General features: G+C 47.9%; 1 protein-coding gene across 1 annotated transcript; it reads right to left on the minus strand.

The window, feature by feature from the left end:
- Positions 1 to 8,936: 8,936 nt before the first annotated feature.
- Positions 8,937 to 13,358, minus strand: LOC119271823 (cyclin-P3-1-like). The gene is made up of 7 exons (XM_037553494.1): positions 13,039 to 13,358; positions 12,592 to 12,719; positions 12,142 to 12,486; positions 11,362 to 11,737; positions 10,829 to 11,046; positions 10,664 to 10,738; positions 8,937 to 10,219 (listed from the first exon to the last, which is right to left on the minus strand). The coding sequence occupies exons 1-3, from the start codon at positions 13,099 to 13,101 to the stop codon at positions 12,270 to 12,272; spliced, it is 408 nt and encodes a 135-aa protein (XP_037409391.1). The 5' UTR covers positions 13,102 to 13,358; the 3' UTR covers positions 8,937 to 10,219; positions 10,664 to 10,738; positions 10,829 to 11,046; positions 11,362 to 11,737; positions 12,142 to 12,269.
- Between the last annotated feature and the right edge of the window lie 3,339 nt (positions 13,359 to 16,697).

The following is a 16,697-nucleotide window of genomic DNA, read 5'->3' on the forward strand; positions in this document are numbered from 1 at the left end:
AAATATAGGCTTCCAATATATCAATCTTTATGTCTCGACCATTTTGAGACTCCTCGTCATGTCCATGATCACATCCGGGACTCCGAACAAACTTCGGTACATCAAAATGCATAAACTCATAATATAACTGTCATCGAAACCTTAAGCGTGCGGACCCTACGGGTTCGAGAACAATGTAGACATGACCGAGACACATCTCCGGTCAATAACCAATAGCGGAACCTGGATGCTCATATTGGCTCCTACATATTCTACGAAGATCTTTTATCGGGCAGACCGCATAACAACATACGTTGTTCCCTTTGTCATCGGTATGTTACTTGCCCGAGATTCGATCATCGGTATCTCAATACCTAGTTCAATCTCGTTACCGGCAAGTCTCTTTACTTGTTCCGTAATACATTATCTCACAACTAACTCATTAGTTGCAATGCTTGCAAGGCTTATGTGATGTGCATTACCGAGAGGGCCCAGAGATACCTCTCCGACAATCGGAGTGACAAATCCTAATCTCGAAATACGCCAACCCAACATGTACCTTTGGAGACACCTGTAGAGCACCTTTATAATCACCCAGTTACATTGTGACGTTTGGTAGCACACAAAGTGTTCCTCCGGCAAACGGGAGTTGCATAATCTCATAGTCATAGGAACATGTATAAGTCATGAAGAAAGCAATAGCAACATACTAAACGATCGGGTGCTAAGCTAATGGAATGGGTCATGTCAATCAGATCATTCACCTAATGATGTGATCCTGTTAATCAAATAACAACTCTTTATCCATGGTTAGGAAACATAACCATCTTCGATTAACGAGCTAGTCAAGTAGAGGCATACTAGTGACACTCTGTTTGTCTATGTATTCACACATGTATTATGTTTCCGGTTAATACAATTCTAGCATGAATAATAAACATTTATCATGATATAAGGAAATAAATAATAACTTTATTATTGCCTCTAGGGCATATTTCCTTCGGAATGTGTCTGGCAGCCCGCGTAGTTTTCCCCTGTATTGAGTCCCTTTGACTGGATGTGAAATGCTGCCAGCCATAGGATTGATTTGGACGATGGATGTAGGGGGGCAAGGCACTCCGTGACCCGCCTCTGGCGAGGCACTGGATCTTGATCCGATTCCAGGGGGAGGACAACACGATGGACGGGTGATTTTACATTTATATTAGCATAGGTCCACAAGTTATGTATTGTAAAACATTCAAATGTATAGTGATCTGAACTCTTGGTTATATATATATAGGGTGGGTCTATTCTAATAACACCCCTTAAGACCTATTCTAATAACACTTCCTCTTATTCTGATAACACTACGTCTAATACTGGAACAGACAAAAAACGCCACCGCCCCACTAGTGCCCACCCGCCCACCACTCCACCTCCACCTCCACCTCCCATCCCGCACGACCCCACATCCTCCTCCTCTTCCCGAGCGGTGCCGTCCCGCCTCCTCCTCCTCCCGCCCGGCACCGCCCCGCCTACTCCTCCTCCCGCCCGGTGCTGCCCCGCGACTTCCCGTCGCCGGATCCAGGTCGCGCCGACTTCCGCGACTCCCAGCCACCGGATCCAGGCCCACGCCCAGCCATCCCGCGACTCCAAGCCGCCGATCGAGGCCACGCCGGTGCCGAATCCACGCTGCGGCGAGCCCCCGCAACGCCTCCCCTGACCCACCTTCTATCCATCCGGCCGGCGCACAGGCACCGACGCCATCGCACGGGCTTCCTCTCCCACAGCCCTCAGGTTCCCCTCCCCTTCCCCCATCTTCGCCTGCCACCGCATCCGTCGCTCCATCTCGCCCCATGCTGCTCCGTCGAGGCCCAGTGGATGGATCCTCCGTGACCTCCTACCATCGTCCCTGCAACCTCCTTCCCCGCCAGCCTCCCCCGCGGCAACTCCCAGTACAAGCGACGCTGGATCCAGGCTCTCCTGCTTCCCTTCCCCTCCCCTCCGGCGAGCTCTGTCGCCCCCATCCTCTCCGACGAGCTCTCCTGTCTCCCCGCCCCTCTAGCGAGCTCGCCATGGCCGGATCCACCCTTTCGACCTCTGGATCCGCTACGGCCCTGCCTTGCCTCACCGCCTCGTGGCGACGGAACTGAGCGCCACCGGCCCCTGCTCCAGCCCGCCGGGCGCCATGTGGTCTGCTCTGTCAAGCCGCCGGTGGATCCAAGCTCGAAAGCTCAGCTGGTTCACCATGCGCCGCCCCTGGTCTTCTGCCGTGACTGTCGGGATCCCCAGCCCCTCTGCCACCGCATCCAGCTCGCCACCGCCAGATCCGCCTACCCGACGACACCATCGTCTCACTTCAGTCCCCCCTCTCTCTGTAAACCCCCTCTTCCAGATACCTACTACGGCGAGCACCGCAGGTAACAGCGGCCTGCAGTTCGTTGGCGGCGAGTGTGTGGCTCGCACTGCAGTTCGGTCGTCGGTTTTTTGGATTCACTTTTGATTGTTTTGCAACAAAGGGATGCAGTTCTTTTGGTGGCTGGCCGGTGAGCGTGCAGGTCCCCCACACCGGATCCTTCCCCCTGGACTATGGCGTACCAGCAGGTACGACAAAAAGTTGCCATGGCCAGTGACGCCATCACTAGACTCCGGCTAGGTAAGACAAAAAATGCCCAGATCAAATCGTTCGCTATTGTTCTCCACTGACGATGAGCAGTGCATGTTCCTCTTCATTGCAGGTCGCTTGGATCCTCGATGCAGCTCGGCCGACGGCAGCGAGAAGTTAGTTGCAGGTTCGCTATTTTTGAAGTCCCCCTATCATTGTGGGAACATTGCAGTTCGTTTCACCCCGTCTCATAGTACAGAGATTGTGCGAGCATTGCAGTTCGTGTGCATGCTGAATTTCTTGTTATTTATCTAAAAAAATGTGGTTGACTTACAGTAATGTGGTCCAGCTTCGAGCGTGTTGTGGTTCAGTAATGTGGTCCAGCTTCAAGCGTGTTGTGGTTCAGTTTCGAGTGTGTTGCCGTTCCAAATGTGAAATGCAAAGATGTTAAGGAAATGAAAAAAAGTAATGCGATTCACTTAAAATTGTGTCGAGGTTTGTTTTTTCTTTTATTGTGAAGTGCACTCGCCTTGTATCAAAAAACAGTAACAGATAAGCGTTTGCAGTACTCTCTGTTCGACATTGCAGTGCGATTTTTCGTCTGATGCAAAATCCATAGTTAGGGAGATGGCAAAAAAACTGCATGATTTTCTATTTGCAGTACTCTCTGTTCGATATAGCACATGGTAATTTTGAAGCTCACTTTGTTCTCTCACGAAGTTTGCCATAAAACACCTTTGTGGTTTTCCGAAACAAAAACACCTCGGAAAGCAGCTCACTTCTCATTACATGTGGTTTACTTGCTCAGTTCCCGTGGTCCACTCGCCCGATCTACGCAAGTAAAAAATATTGAGTTTGGGAAAAGCTCAAGCGGTTCACTTTCAGTAGTATCGCGGCCTGTTTACGTTGTCACGAGGTTCACTTTTCATAGTATTGCGGTTCACCAAACACTCGACATGAAGTGCACTCCACCTCGTTTGGGAAAATGGACGTCCCATGAAAAATAAATCATGCAGTGCACATGCCCGTCCGATGAAGTGCGGATTTCAGTCTAAAAGTAGTGCACTCCACCTCGTTTGGGAAAATTTACGTCCCACAAAAAAGAAATCATGGAGTGCACTTGTCTGTCTAATGAAGTGCGTTTTTAGTCTAAATAAGTGCGATTTTTTATTTAATGCAGTACGGCTCGTTTACGGTAGTCTCCAGGTTCACTTTCATAGTATAGTGGTTCACCAACACTCGACATGAAGTGCACTCCACCTCGTTTAGGAAAATTTACGTCTCACAAAAAATAAATCATGCAGTGTACTTGTTTGTCCAATGAAGTGCGGTTGTTCGTCCAATGCAGTGCGGTTTTCAGTCGGTTGAAGTACCCACGTCGATTTGGGTGTTGCGAAAAACAGAGTGTCCGCATTTCGGTAAATTTAAAACTGTTCCTAAACCGTAAGGAATTAGAGAGAGTGTTCTACATGAAAAAGTTGCGTCTCGTCAATATCTTTCCAACGGCATATCATTTGAATCGTTTCGACAACCTGTTTATAAAATTTTTGCGAAAAATGACCGCTGCCTCTCGTCGTTCGCCACACGATTTTCAAAATTAACTTAAAACTGTAAGGAATCTCAAAACCATTTCTACATATGAAAGTTGCGGCTTGTCCGTAGCTTTCCAACACCGTATTACACGCCTCGTTTCAACGAACGGTTCAAAAACTAGAGCGAAAACAGTACCGAAAATTGCAAAAATTTCAAAAAACAGAATTCCACGATTTAGTAAATTTGAAACTGCTCTTAAACCGTAACAAATTAGAGAAAACAATAGTTATGAAAAAGATGCGCCTCGACGATATCTATCCAACGGTTTATCAGTTGCACCATTCCGATAAGCGGTTTAGAAAAAAACGCGAAAAAACACTCACTGCCACATGTCATGGGCCGCACCATTTTCAAAACTGCTCTTAAACCGTGAGGAATCTCGAAAAGTGTTCAACATGGCGAAGTTGCGCCTAATCCAGAGCTTTCCAACGGTATATCATACGCCTCGTTCCGATAAACGGTTAAAAAATTAGAGTAAAAACAGTACCAAAAAAACACTGCGTACAGTTTTTTACGACACGAAGTTCACTAGTCTCTGTAATGCAGTGCTCTAGCTAAAGAAAGTCCAGTGCCCTCGCTTTGAGCATGCAGTGCGGAAGTGTTGTCAGAATAAATATTCTGATAATATTATCAGAATAGACGGGCTGTATATATATATATATATATATATATATATATATATATATATATATATATAGGGCTCACGTGATCGTGCGGAATTTTCCCTCAGCATTCGCTCAAAAAACAGAAATGAATGTTCCTTGCACAAGTGTTGGAAGGGATACGGAGGGATCGGTGGAATCGATGTTTATTGTTTGAGCCTCGTGGGCATATATATAGAAGTACAATGATCAATTTGGAGTACAAGACAAGGTAGGGTAAGATTCTACGTTATCTTATCTTTCCTAATAATCATAATACTCAACATCCCCCACAGTCACAATGATAGCGACGCAGACGGTGATACTGGAGAAGAATCCGAAGGTAAGCCAACAGACATCCCCTCGCAGCCGTAATGGTCGATGCACCGGGGAAGTCGTGGCTGGAGTGGAAATCGACGAGGTTGCTCAAGCAAGGCGGTAGCCCATTGTGCCGATGTCGATGGAGCCGAGAGCGTAGTGTGGTGTAGCCATGGTCAAGGTAGCCGATGTCGAGGGACGCCGTGGTCGATGTCGAGTCGGGGTGGCCGGTGTCGAGGTAGTCACCTTGAAGCCTGATATGTCTCCAACATATCTATAATTTTTTATTGTTTCATGCTATTATATTATCTATCTTGGATGTTTTATATGCATTAATATGTTATTTTATATCATTTTTTGGGACTAACCTATTAACCTAGTGTCCAGTGTCAGTTGCTATCTTTTCCTTGTTTTTGTCTTTTACAGAAAATCAATACCAAACGGAGTTCAAACGGAACAAAACTTTTTGAGGATTTTTCTTGGACCAGAAGACGGCCACAAAGCTTCGGGAAGAGGTCAGAAGACCCACGAGGGAGCCACAAGCCCTCAGGGCACGTCCCAGGGGAGGGCCCTAGGCTTGTGGGCCCCCCGTGGACCTCCTAACCTAATCTCAGCTCTATAAATACCCAAATATCCCCCTATGCCAGAGGGCACACCAAATATACTTTTCCGCCGCCGCAAGCTTCTGTTCTCATGAGATCTCATCTTGGGCCCTTTTTCGGCACTCTGCCGGAGGGGGATTCGATCACGGAGGGCCTCTACACCAACCTTGCTGCCCTTTCGGTGATGTGTGAGTAGTTTACCACAGACGGGTCCATAGCTAGTAGTTAGATGGCTTCTCTCTCTCTCTCTCTCTCTCTCTCTCTCTCTCTCTCTTTGATCTTCAATACAATGTTCTCCTTGATGTTTTCGGAGATCTATTCGGTGTAATCTTTTTTTGCGGTGCGTTGGTTGAGATCTGATGAATTGTGGATTTATGTTCAGATTATCTATGAATATTTTTTGAGTCTTTTCTAAACTCTTTTCTGCATGATTAAGATAGCTTTGTATTTCTCTCCGGTCCATCGATTTGATTTGGCCAACTAGATTGATTTTTCTTGCAATGGGAGATGTGCTTTGTGATGGGTTCAATCTCGTGGTGTCCTCACGCAGTGACAGTATGGGTAGCGAAGCACGTATTGCTAAGCCTCTACCTATAAGCTTTTCCCTAATAGTGATGGTCTACACGGCAAGGAAATTCATCGATTCGTTACTTCGCATGGAGTAGCGTTAGGCAATGATGACAGAGTACACATTATTCTGCACTTTAAGGCTTTGTTTGGTTGATGAGGTGGATTTGAAAGGGGTTGGAAGAGATTGAGGGGGATTAAATGCCTTATGGGCCAAAATCCACTCCAATCCCATGGGAGGAAGATTAACCGAACAATGCCTAAGAGCATATACAACCGGACCACCCATATCCACCCCGATCGCCCGAACGGGCTGTCCGGTTAGTGTCCATATGAAAAACCGCCACTCAACCAGCCTCCCCATAGCCGTCCCAAATGCTCGGGCTCTCCAATTAGTGTCCAGATGAACCTCCGCCTTGCGCTCCGCCGCTCCCGGGAGGAGGCCGCCCGACGACAGTGCTCAGACTCATTCCACCAGGAATCCATTGCGTCCGCCCAAATGGCACATGGATCCGGCGCGAGGTGTGTCGCCGCTGCCTCACCGGAGGCGGTGCGGTCCGTCTGGCATCCGAACGCTTAGGTGGATGTGCAACTGCTTCGTTGGCGCAATAAGACAGAGGTGAACGCATGGGTGTCCGCTGACAAAAATATGATGTGGCGTGCCTGCCGTGCTAGGAAGCAGGCGTGGGAGGTGGCGGTAGCCCTCGCGGACGTTGGCGAAGCAGAGTCGCATTCTCTAGCGCCCCGTATGCTGCACGGCCACCCCAGGCGCTACAACCGCATCGTGGTGGACGTTGTCGGCTCCTCCCAGGATGGATCCATCATCGATCTCACGTCCATCGGTGACATGCAAGCGACGGCTCCGACTAGGAAGTGTAAGACATGGGAGACGGCGACGCCTCGACTCCCGTGAGCTGGTCAGTGTCTCATGTCCTACTATTCCTCGTTGACAACTAGAGCAACACTTCGAGGGACACAGCCGGCCGCCGGACATGGGCACTATGGAGGCGGACGAGCTCCGCTTAGATTACGTGTCATGTTGCATGTAATAATATAGAGTTGCTGATTTGAAACACTGGCATACGTGGGAGCCACTCGTACCCCAAGGTCTTTCAGTCCCAGTGGGCCTAGATTCCGCGATAAGTTCCTTGAAATGGAGGAAATGATGCATTCAAAGTTGTGGTTGTGGAATCAATTTTTTGGGTGTTGTCTGGTCACTGTCTGTGTGAACGGGTGTTTGGGGCCAGATTTTGACGTTTGTAGCTTTAGAGCATATACAACCGAGGTTGTAAATTTGGACCCTCAAACTCCCGCGGACGCGCCCACGGACAGTGACCGGGAATCCCTCAAATTTTATAATTTACAACCACGTATCCTATTTCAAAACATCTGTTACATGCAGAGCCATGCGTGTCGATCATCCTGTTCGTCTTGGGACGGCTGGGCACCGAAAATTGCTCATATTTAACATTTTCACACCTGTATTAGTCTCACCTCGTCGACTTATGAGCTAGTCGACCGGCTTAAATATCCGGGTCATCCAGAAGGATGAGCTTCTGACATGATTGCAACCTTTGTTAAGGATATGGACTCTTACTATGAATCTTCTATCTTTATCACATAGACGATTCATAGTCAGGGTCTATCTCCTTCACATAGGGAACATTGGTGTCGGCTTTTTTTGAATCACTATGTGTCTATGCGTCAAAATAAAATAAAAATCTACTGTCATTGTAGTAGAGGTATCAACGTATATGATCGAGACAAACTTGACACTCGATGAACAATCACCAGTCAATGAAATGCAGTCTAATGTCAAATTTATCTCGATCACACATGCGAAAATTGATAGACCTACACAACAACAACAACCAAGCTTGCCGCCATCCGCTGGCGCAGCTATTTAAGTAGGGTGGCGTCCGCCTCGCCGGGTGATGTGGGACTAAAATTTGGTTGCACCGATGAGAGGTGGAGGAGTTTCGGTCGCTGCAGGTGAGAGAAGGAGGAGCTTCGGTCGCTACAAGTGGGACCGCTACGACCTGTAGCAGGGTCGGCGGGCGTGCCCGGGCGCCCCATATCCGCCTCATATTTAGGCTAGATATGAGGGATGCCGGTCAGCCCGGGTGTTTGAGGCCCGTTTGAGGAGCCTGTCTGAATCAGATTTTCACGACCGGGCAATGACCGGTCAGCCCGCCCAGGCGTATAAGATTGGTTTGAGAGGTCCGGCTGTAGATGCTCTTAGTAGATCCTCTAAACAGGACACAGGTGTGACCGGACTGAAGGCCCACTATAGTCGGCAACTCACAAGACGCGTAGGAAAAAGAGGACGTTCTACGCACTCCTCGTTCTCATCGCTCCCATCAGATGGCTTATCTTGCATTCCTGGCCCAGGCGCACCCCTTGAGGCGGGATTATACGCACTAATCTTGTCTACACACATTAGGGCGGCTAGTTGGGATCTTAATTTAAGCTTGTCTATGCATGTTGGGCTTCTTCAAACTTTCCAATATCCAACGCTTAGATTAGGGTGGCTAGTTGGCTCCTGATCTTAAGAAATGACCAACAATACTTGGTCTCGGCTTAACAAGGCAAGAATAGTGATAACATGAATTAGAAATGACATCTAACATATATATAAGAGACCTTCATTGCAGTCACAACATGTCTTTAGAATGACAGACATAATTATGAGCCAAAAGATAATTACAAATAGGATTTTAGTGGCAACCATAGCAAGCAAATTATCCTTAGAATCCTTCATTGCAGGTTATTTGCTGATCACATAAGAAAGAACATCAACAGGTGTTGCTTCTCGGCTTTATGTTTTTACCTCACACTGATTGGTGCTTGCCATTGTACTTCCTCTATCATAATCATCATCATGTTCGTGTATTTCAGTATTCAGTCTTTGGCGTGTAGAACTTAGAATACACAAAAATCAACCTGAACCAAATGAGAACATACATAGAGCACCAATTAGAAGGGCACCTGCACCAGTCAGTTTTCCATCGCTATGATGAAAAATATATGTTGCACAAAACTATATTAACATGTTCCTTGCGTGGGATTTGTGTCATCCTTCAAACCAAACACTTGAATTTGCAAACAAGGTTGAATTAAGAACAATACCATACCATGTTGTTCACATAAAGAAAAGGTTTTCCCAACACCTTGCAGACCTGCCCTCCCCGCCCATCAATGAACTATTCAACTAAGGTTGCTTGTGTGTACAATAATATGCACCCATCAATGATCTGGCTATGCAAGTTTCTAACATAAATCTTCCCCACGTCAGAGAAGGCGCGTCTACAAATTAAGAGTATACTTTTATATCAACCTGGAAAAACAAATTATTATGCATCTAACAATAGAGTGCTTGCGTATGCGCCACTCATCATTGTAATGGGATCGGAGGTGTTTACTACAAATTTAAAGTATATATATTTAGTACCTAGGGCCAACTGCTTGTGAAACAAGGGCATCCATCTTCGATGTTCAGTTGGCTGTGTCCCTCAAACGACCAACACGTATGAAATGAAGACTGAAAGTCATAGCACCATGAAATAATTTGGAACTTTTGGTGCTAGACTGCTGAAAGGTTACTAATCTACGTCTATGTAGCAGGTTTCAGCAGCCAATGCTATTCAGAAGTTCTTAAAACAATTACCTGGACATTAACCATGGGATATGATATCTCGACTTCTTTTTCTTGGCATGAAATTGTTCTTGTTTAGAAACAAACAAACATAATATGATAAAAGCGAGTTCAGAATCCATGAAGCAGAAAAATATGTCAGATTAGTCACGCTTGCACACTGGAAAACTCCCACTCTTCTAAACAGCATGGGCACTTACAGTTCCTTCGAATATCTTTAACAGTGCTTGCTGGACACCCTCTCCTAAGGCATCCTCTAGTCCTCCTGCTATCCAACCTGAATGTACCAATGGGTCCTATTAGTACCCGTAGAATGAGCGGAGTAAACTGCAAGTAGCACAGACAAGTATTGCCTTTTTGCAACCTGGAAAAGCGGAGTAAACCACTACCAAGTAATACATACATACATACATACATACGTACGTACGTACATACATACATACATACATACATACATACATACATACATACATACATACGTACGTACGTACGTACGTACGTACATACATACATGCATAACACTATTTTCCTGGAAAAGCAGAGTAAACCACTACCAAGTAATACTACACATTACTGTTTATTTCCTATTAGTGGGCACCATTAAGCAAGAAATGTGGCATATTGGAATATTAGTACTTCACGTAATCTTGCAATGAATGCTATTTATGCCAGATCTCTAACCTCCTTTGTATGAATAGTTAAAGATGTAGTGAACACTTACAGTGAGTACATATGCGAAGTTTTGCTCACTGATTTAAAATTTCTCACTACTCGCACACTTCCTTGCAAAGAGGTTCTGTCAAAGAGCATGAAGGTACAGTGAGCACCTAAAAATTAATAAAGATACTGAAGATCTTGAACCAAGAAGAGAAGAGCCTGAAGGTACATGAGTCGGCTTCTTCTGTTGACAGCTCTCTTGTTCATCGGATGGACAAACGGGGACGCGTTGGGGACGAACTGATCATCCTCAACCCAGCCATGGTAAGGCCATACTCGTATCCCATGGTGGTGGAGTGGCCTAGGCGGCGGAGCAGGGAAAGGAGCACAATATACCAGCGCAGCCGGCGATGACGAAGGCACCATTGCCTGCTCGACTTCCTCTCCCTACATGTACGTACTAATTAATTATAATTTGCTCAACGCACAAATAGAATGGTTCAAACAACTCAAGCATTTAGAATTCTCACTTTCACATCCATATTTTGCTACATGTCAATTTCCTATGGTAGCAGAAAGTTCATAAATTTTTTAGCGTCATCTTTAACCCAACCTGTACCATTGAATTCCTAGGATACCAGCAATTCCCCATGATATAATTTGTGAAGCTGCTGTTTTCTTTTTCTAGAACCAATAATCAGTAATGGAGTAATCCTAGTGGCAGTAGAGCAGGAGAATAGAAGAAGAAGAGGGTGAACGTACCTCCACGAAGCTGTCTATCCTGAGTAGGGAGAGGCCGTATCGGTTAAGCAGCAGAGGCGAGTTTGTGAGGCCATGGAGCTTGCTTTATTTGATAGACACTTCTGTGGTAATTTCAGCATAAGGGGTGTGGCGTACTTTTCAACCCCATTTTTAAGTAAGCACCACTACAGTTCCAAAATGAGAGACATTTGGAAACTACTTCTTTTCCTAGCAGAAAGTCTGAACTTACATGTTGCTTATTGAGTCGAGCAAGATGCTGGAGGCCTTGAATCCGCGGTAGATCACCGACTGGTCGGCGTTGTGGAGAAGGCAAGGCCCTTAGCCGCACCGACAACGATCTTTATCCTTGTCATCCATGGGAGGGGGGTTGTTATACCTAAAGGAAATAGTTTCAGCCTTTCAGGTCAGTTTCGTCCTCCACATTGACCAAGAGTTGTAACTTGCAAGCACCAAGAAGTTGGTCAGATAATTAATTTTGTAATCCAAAATATCCAGTGGCCTTTTTTAGTAAATATCCAATATCTACATTCATCTGACTTTTAAAAGAGAAACGGCTGTCCCTTTGGAAGGCTGAGAGCAGCTCAACTACATTATGTATGCCATTAATTCCTGAATTTCATCTGTTAAACAAGCAATATATGTGCAATTCATCGAGTTTTGTACATCAGCAAAGATATCTAACCATGTACATATTTAAGGGGATCATTCCCAGCCTTTAATGATATCTAAGAGTGTCATCGAGCAAACATCCAAAAAAGAAAACCTTCGGCGATAGCTTACCAGAGTGTTGCCATCAGATTTTCTGAGAAAGGCCCCAACCTATAGAATTGGTGCAATCATTGACACAATCAGGTCAACTACCATATACCAAAATCTAGAAATCCGCTCGTCAGTGCTACCGCTATAGCTCAAATCTTTAGATCATTTGACACAATGAACCTGAACCGACAGTCTCTCTGGTGACACCGGTGCATGTTTCTCCAGTTGCAAGCAGTAGCTCCCAAAAAAGTCTCTAGGTTCACTTTCAGCCTGAAGTCCAGATTAAACAACAAATGCAGCTCGAGACGATTCATCTCGATTGTGTTGATTCCTCCCACCCTAGCATAGAATGTATTGTTGAAAAACCTGCAGGAGATGCATTGAGATTTGAGAAAGTTAGTGGGAAACCAGTGCATGTTTGTGATATGCAAAGAAATACAGCTGAATTGCGGCTGCATTGAGTACACTTACGCATCATCTGTGAATTTGGCAGCAACCGCCACACTTGTAATTAGCAAGCGATGAACACTGAAGGGCGTCATGTACACATTTGACGTACACTGAAGGGCGTCATGTTTGTGACACAATATATGAAATACCTAAATTAACCCCCAAACCCCCCCGCTTTCAAAAAAAATAAAAACCCCAGCCACAGAAATGCTGACGCGTGGATGCCTATTGGTCCCGGTTGGTGCCACCAACCGGGACCAAAGGCCCTCCTGCCTGGGCTCAGCGCGCAGGCCACGTGGAGACCCATCTGTCCCGGTTCTGGTTAGAACCGGGACTAAAGGGTCAGGGCATTAGTAACGACCCTTTAGTCCCGGTTCAGGAACCAGGACAAAAGATCCTTACGAACCGGGACAATAGGCCCGTTTTCTACTAGTGACTGCACTCAGCATACTTGAAAATGCGTTCTGCATAGAGCTGTATACTGAGATCTGTCACCCTCTGGCCATGAAAGATAGTGGACGACTCCTTCATTCCATCAGAACCTAGTAATTCTTCATTCTTCTGAACTGATCTGCTCAGATATGTGGCAAGAAGCGACAGGACATTTGGAAACTTGGTATCCCCTTTCTTTGACTGTGATACTGTTAAACCCAATGTCCAGTAGCTCTCCAAATGCTTATCACCGGCATCAATTGTAGATGAGCAGCAGGTGGCGCGGCGCCACGGCCCCCTCCCCGAGCCCCCTGTCCTCTTTCTGCGACAGCACCACCGTATTGACTGCCCGCTCTGTGAAGTGCTCGAAGACGACCCTGTTGACCCCCGCGGCGCGCCCGGTGTGCGGGCCGAGAGGCCTCGCGCCGTGCCTCCTTCTTCTCACCTTCTTTCGCAGCCACCCCTCCCCCTCCACCCGCCGTCTCTCCATCTTCCCCACCCCCATATCGCGCGGTCGGCCGATCCGGCAGAATCAGCGCCTCTCCTGCTGGAGACTCCGTGCTCTGCTCGACCTCCTCCTGATGGTCGTGGATGGAGAGGACATGGACGTGCCGATCTTGGTCCGGTAAGAAGCACGACGCCTCTCTCCCGTGTGCTCTTGAGATGCAGATTGAAAGGCTCGAGGGATGTGGAGCTTCGATGGCTACGCGCACGGTGGTGGCAGTGCGGGGAGGAGCAACGGGCAACGAGGTGTGGGCCGAAGGAAAGGGCGCGGAAGAGCAGCAGCGTGGCGTGAGCCGTGAGATTGGGGATGCCGGCGGCGGAAGAGATGGAGGAGAGGAGAGGTCTCTGTCTTCTGGACCAAGGAAACGACCAGTGGTGGGGCAGCGACGAAGCAAACAAAGGGGACAACAGTGCCATCGCCACCCCTACTGCCCACGTGGCACGCGCGAGCGAACGGCCTTGATGCGTACATTAATGTGTTCGATGGCCAAATGCAATAATGCAGTGTATGGGTAGAGTCGACATGCCACGCGCTTGGTGGTGGACGAGACGAACACACAAGCATGCATCACTATTGCAATGCGAACTCTTCTTACCAAGCTGCGGTGCGAATTTGCAATGACCGCTTCATTCCAAGCTGCTGCTTCCTCGTGAAACCCCCACTGCTCCGCGGTTCTTGCATTTCTACTGTTTTTTCTGCGATTGAGACGAGGAAGATGGAGGGGGTGGTGGCGAGCGCGTTTGACGGGAGCCATGAGGACGCTGCTGCCCAAGCTCGCCGCGTTGCTCGCGCCTGGCGAGCAAGTACAAGCTGTCCAGCGGCGTGCACAAGCAGATCGTCTCGTTGTGGAACGAGATGAGCACCATGAACGCCCTCCTCGTGAAGCTCTCTCGGGCGGCGGCGCTCGACGAGCAGCAGAGGGACTGACGTGACAAGGTGCGCGAGCTCTCCTACAACATGGAGGACTGCGTCGACGTCTTCACCCATGAACTCAACGGCGGCGGCCATGGCGGCAAGGCCTGGCTTAAGCGCAGGCTCAGAAAGATCAAGACGCGCCACAAGATCGCCGGCCGCATCGAGGAGCTCAAGGCTCGGGCGCTAGAAGTAAGCAGCTGCCACAGTAGGAATAAGACTGATGAGTGCACCTTTTCTCCTGACTGCATCGCATCTCCTGGGGGCCTGGTGACTATTGACCCTCGAATGGAGGCACCCTATGTAGACGCCAACAGCCTCATAGGCATAGACGGCCCGACGGGGAAGCTCATCAAGTTGCAAATCGCCTTAGAGTGGATCGCCTCCCTGAATAGCAGCGCCACTGCTGAAGCCTTCCTGACGCCGAAACTGATGACGTCGTCGGAGTCCATGGATTGATTATGCCTTTCGCTGGCAAGACCGATGGTGCACCCGCCCCGACGGCGAAAGTGTATTTGTTGTTTCCCGTACGCGATACGCGTTGTTCTTCCAGTCCGGACCCGACTCGTACGTACAAGGGCCACGACCGGCTGATGGAATTCAGTATGTCTTACCGCGTAGAGAAAATTTCATATGGCCTTTCCCGGTGCTCCACGATGGACAGGTGTTAACTATGCCACATAAGCAAAAAAATGACATGACGCAACAATTAAGGAGGAGAGAGAGCACTTTGATGATGCGAGGAAGAACCAACAACAAGCACGTGAATCTAGGCAAACCACTTAAATCAAAAAAGAATGACCAATGCATGAAAGAGTTTAGAGCAACTCCAACCAGCCGACCCAAATGGACGTCCCCGTCCGTCCGTCCGTGTCCACTTTTTCAATTAGGTCGGCCGGTGCGCCCAACGGTAGCTGACCCATTTTCAATATGTTCGCCTGACATTTCCTCATACACATAGAAGGCAGGGGAGCTTGCACCGCGGAGGCGGCACGGCGAGTGCCACGAGCGCGAGGCCGGGCGCCGCCGGGCCGCGGCTGAGCGAGGCTTGGCGCGGCGCGCGACGAGGAGCGACGTGGCACACGGTCGCGGCGGGGCGTGGTCGGGAGCTTGGCGGCACGGAGGGCTGTGGCGGGGGGCGGCGACCAGGAGCGGTGCAGGGGATGAGGTCATGCTGAGGTCGGCGAGCTTCAGCTCCATGAGAGGTCGGCCTTCAGCAGGGCTGAAGGGAAAGGACTACGAGCACCTTCTCCCGAGCGCGGCTACTGGCTAGCTACGCATGCATCTGTGCACAACACGGCTAGCTGCTGGTGTCCAGAGCCTACTTCCTCTTCGACATCCAACCCTAATTATGGCTAGCTCCAGCTCCGCCACCGCCGCTTTTGCCCTCATCCCCATCGCTAACAAGCTAAATTAGGTCTGTACCGCTCTGCCAGACTACCTAGATGGCTTGTACAGAGCACAACAACTGTTAGAGAGGGTAGTCATAACCGAAAAGAAATGCCTATTGGCCCCTCCAACCCACTAGCCACATCATCCACTAGCAAGTTAACAAGAAGAAGAAAACGGCGCTTTGTCTACAACAAAAAAAACATCAATCAGACAACATATATAGACATCTGCCCTGAAAAACTGAAAATACATGACACATATATGACGCTTCCAACATGCTTGCATTTTATCCGGTAATTAGAGTGCTCTACAACACAAGTTTATTGGCTTTATGTTTAGTGCCGACACCATGGTAAACTCATTATCCTCTTACTATCACCGAGGTACCTTACTTGCAAAATTAAACTCAACTAAGGCATATCACTCATACTATTGGTCATTCACTCAAACTGTCCAATGAATAAGTAAATAAATAATCAAAGAGCAATATACATCTATAAATCAGACATAAAAATCACATATAATCATATTATAAAGTAACAAATCAACACATAGGCATAATCACAATAGAGAATACATTAGATGGCTCATAATCTTGTTAGACAGCTAGTGTGTTCATCCAGAAATAAGAGAAGGATGGAAGTACAAGCCTCCTCAGCGATCGCGATTCTCGGCCGTCGGATCGGGTGGCTTGATGCGTTTTCGTCCGTCCGATCGAGATCTGGAGAAGCCTGGGCCGTTGGATCTGGGATTGACACTACTGGAATGAATAGTAATGACAGCAAAATGTAAATACCGTGCCCCCGTCGGGGTATTTTGGTCATTTCGCGTATTGGGGGTATAAAAGGGCCGGCTACCCTAGCCTCCTCCTCTCTCCCTCCCTCCC

The sequence above is a fragment of the Triticum dicoccoides genome, chromosome 3A (genome assembly GCF_002162155.2).
Source record: "Triticum dicoccoides isolate Atlit2015 ecotype Zavitan chromosome 3A, WEW_v2.0, whole genome shotgun sequence".
Lineage (NCBI taxonomy): Eukaryota > Viridiplantae > Streptophyta > Magnoliopsida > Poales > Poaceae > Triticum > Triticum dicoccoides.

What these genes read in the sequence shown, in the direction of transcription:
- LOC119271823 (XM_037553494.1), bottom strand. Translation starts at nt 13,101, where the DNA reads ATGAAGGAGTCGTCCACTATCTTTCATGGCCAGAGGGTGACAGATCTC. An exon ending in ATCTCAGTATACAGCTCTAT is followed by an intron (nt 12,720 to 13,038) that starts GCAGAACGCATT and finishes GGGTTAATTTAG; the next exon opens with GTATTTCATATATTGTGTCA. An exon ending in GCCAAATTCACAGATGATGC is followed by an intron (nt 12,487 to 12,591) that starts GTAAGTGTACTC and finishes CATCTCCTGCAG; the next exon opens with GTTTTTCAACAATACATTCT.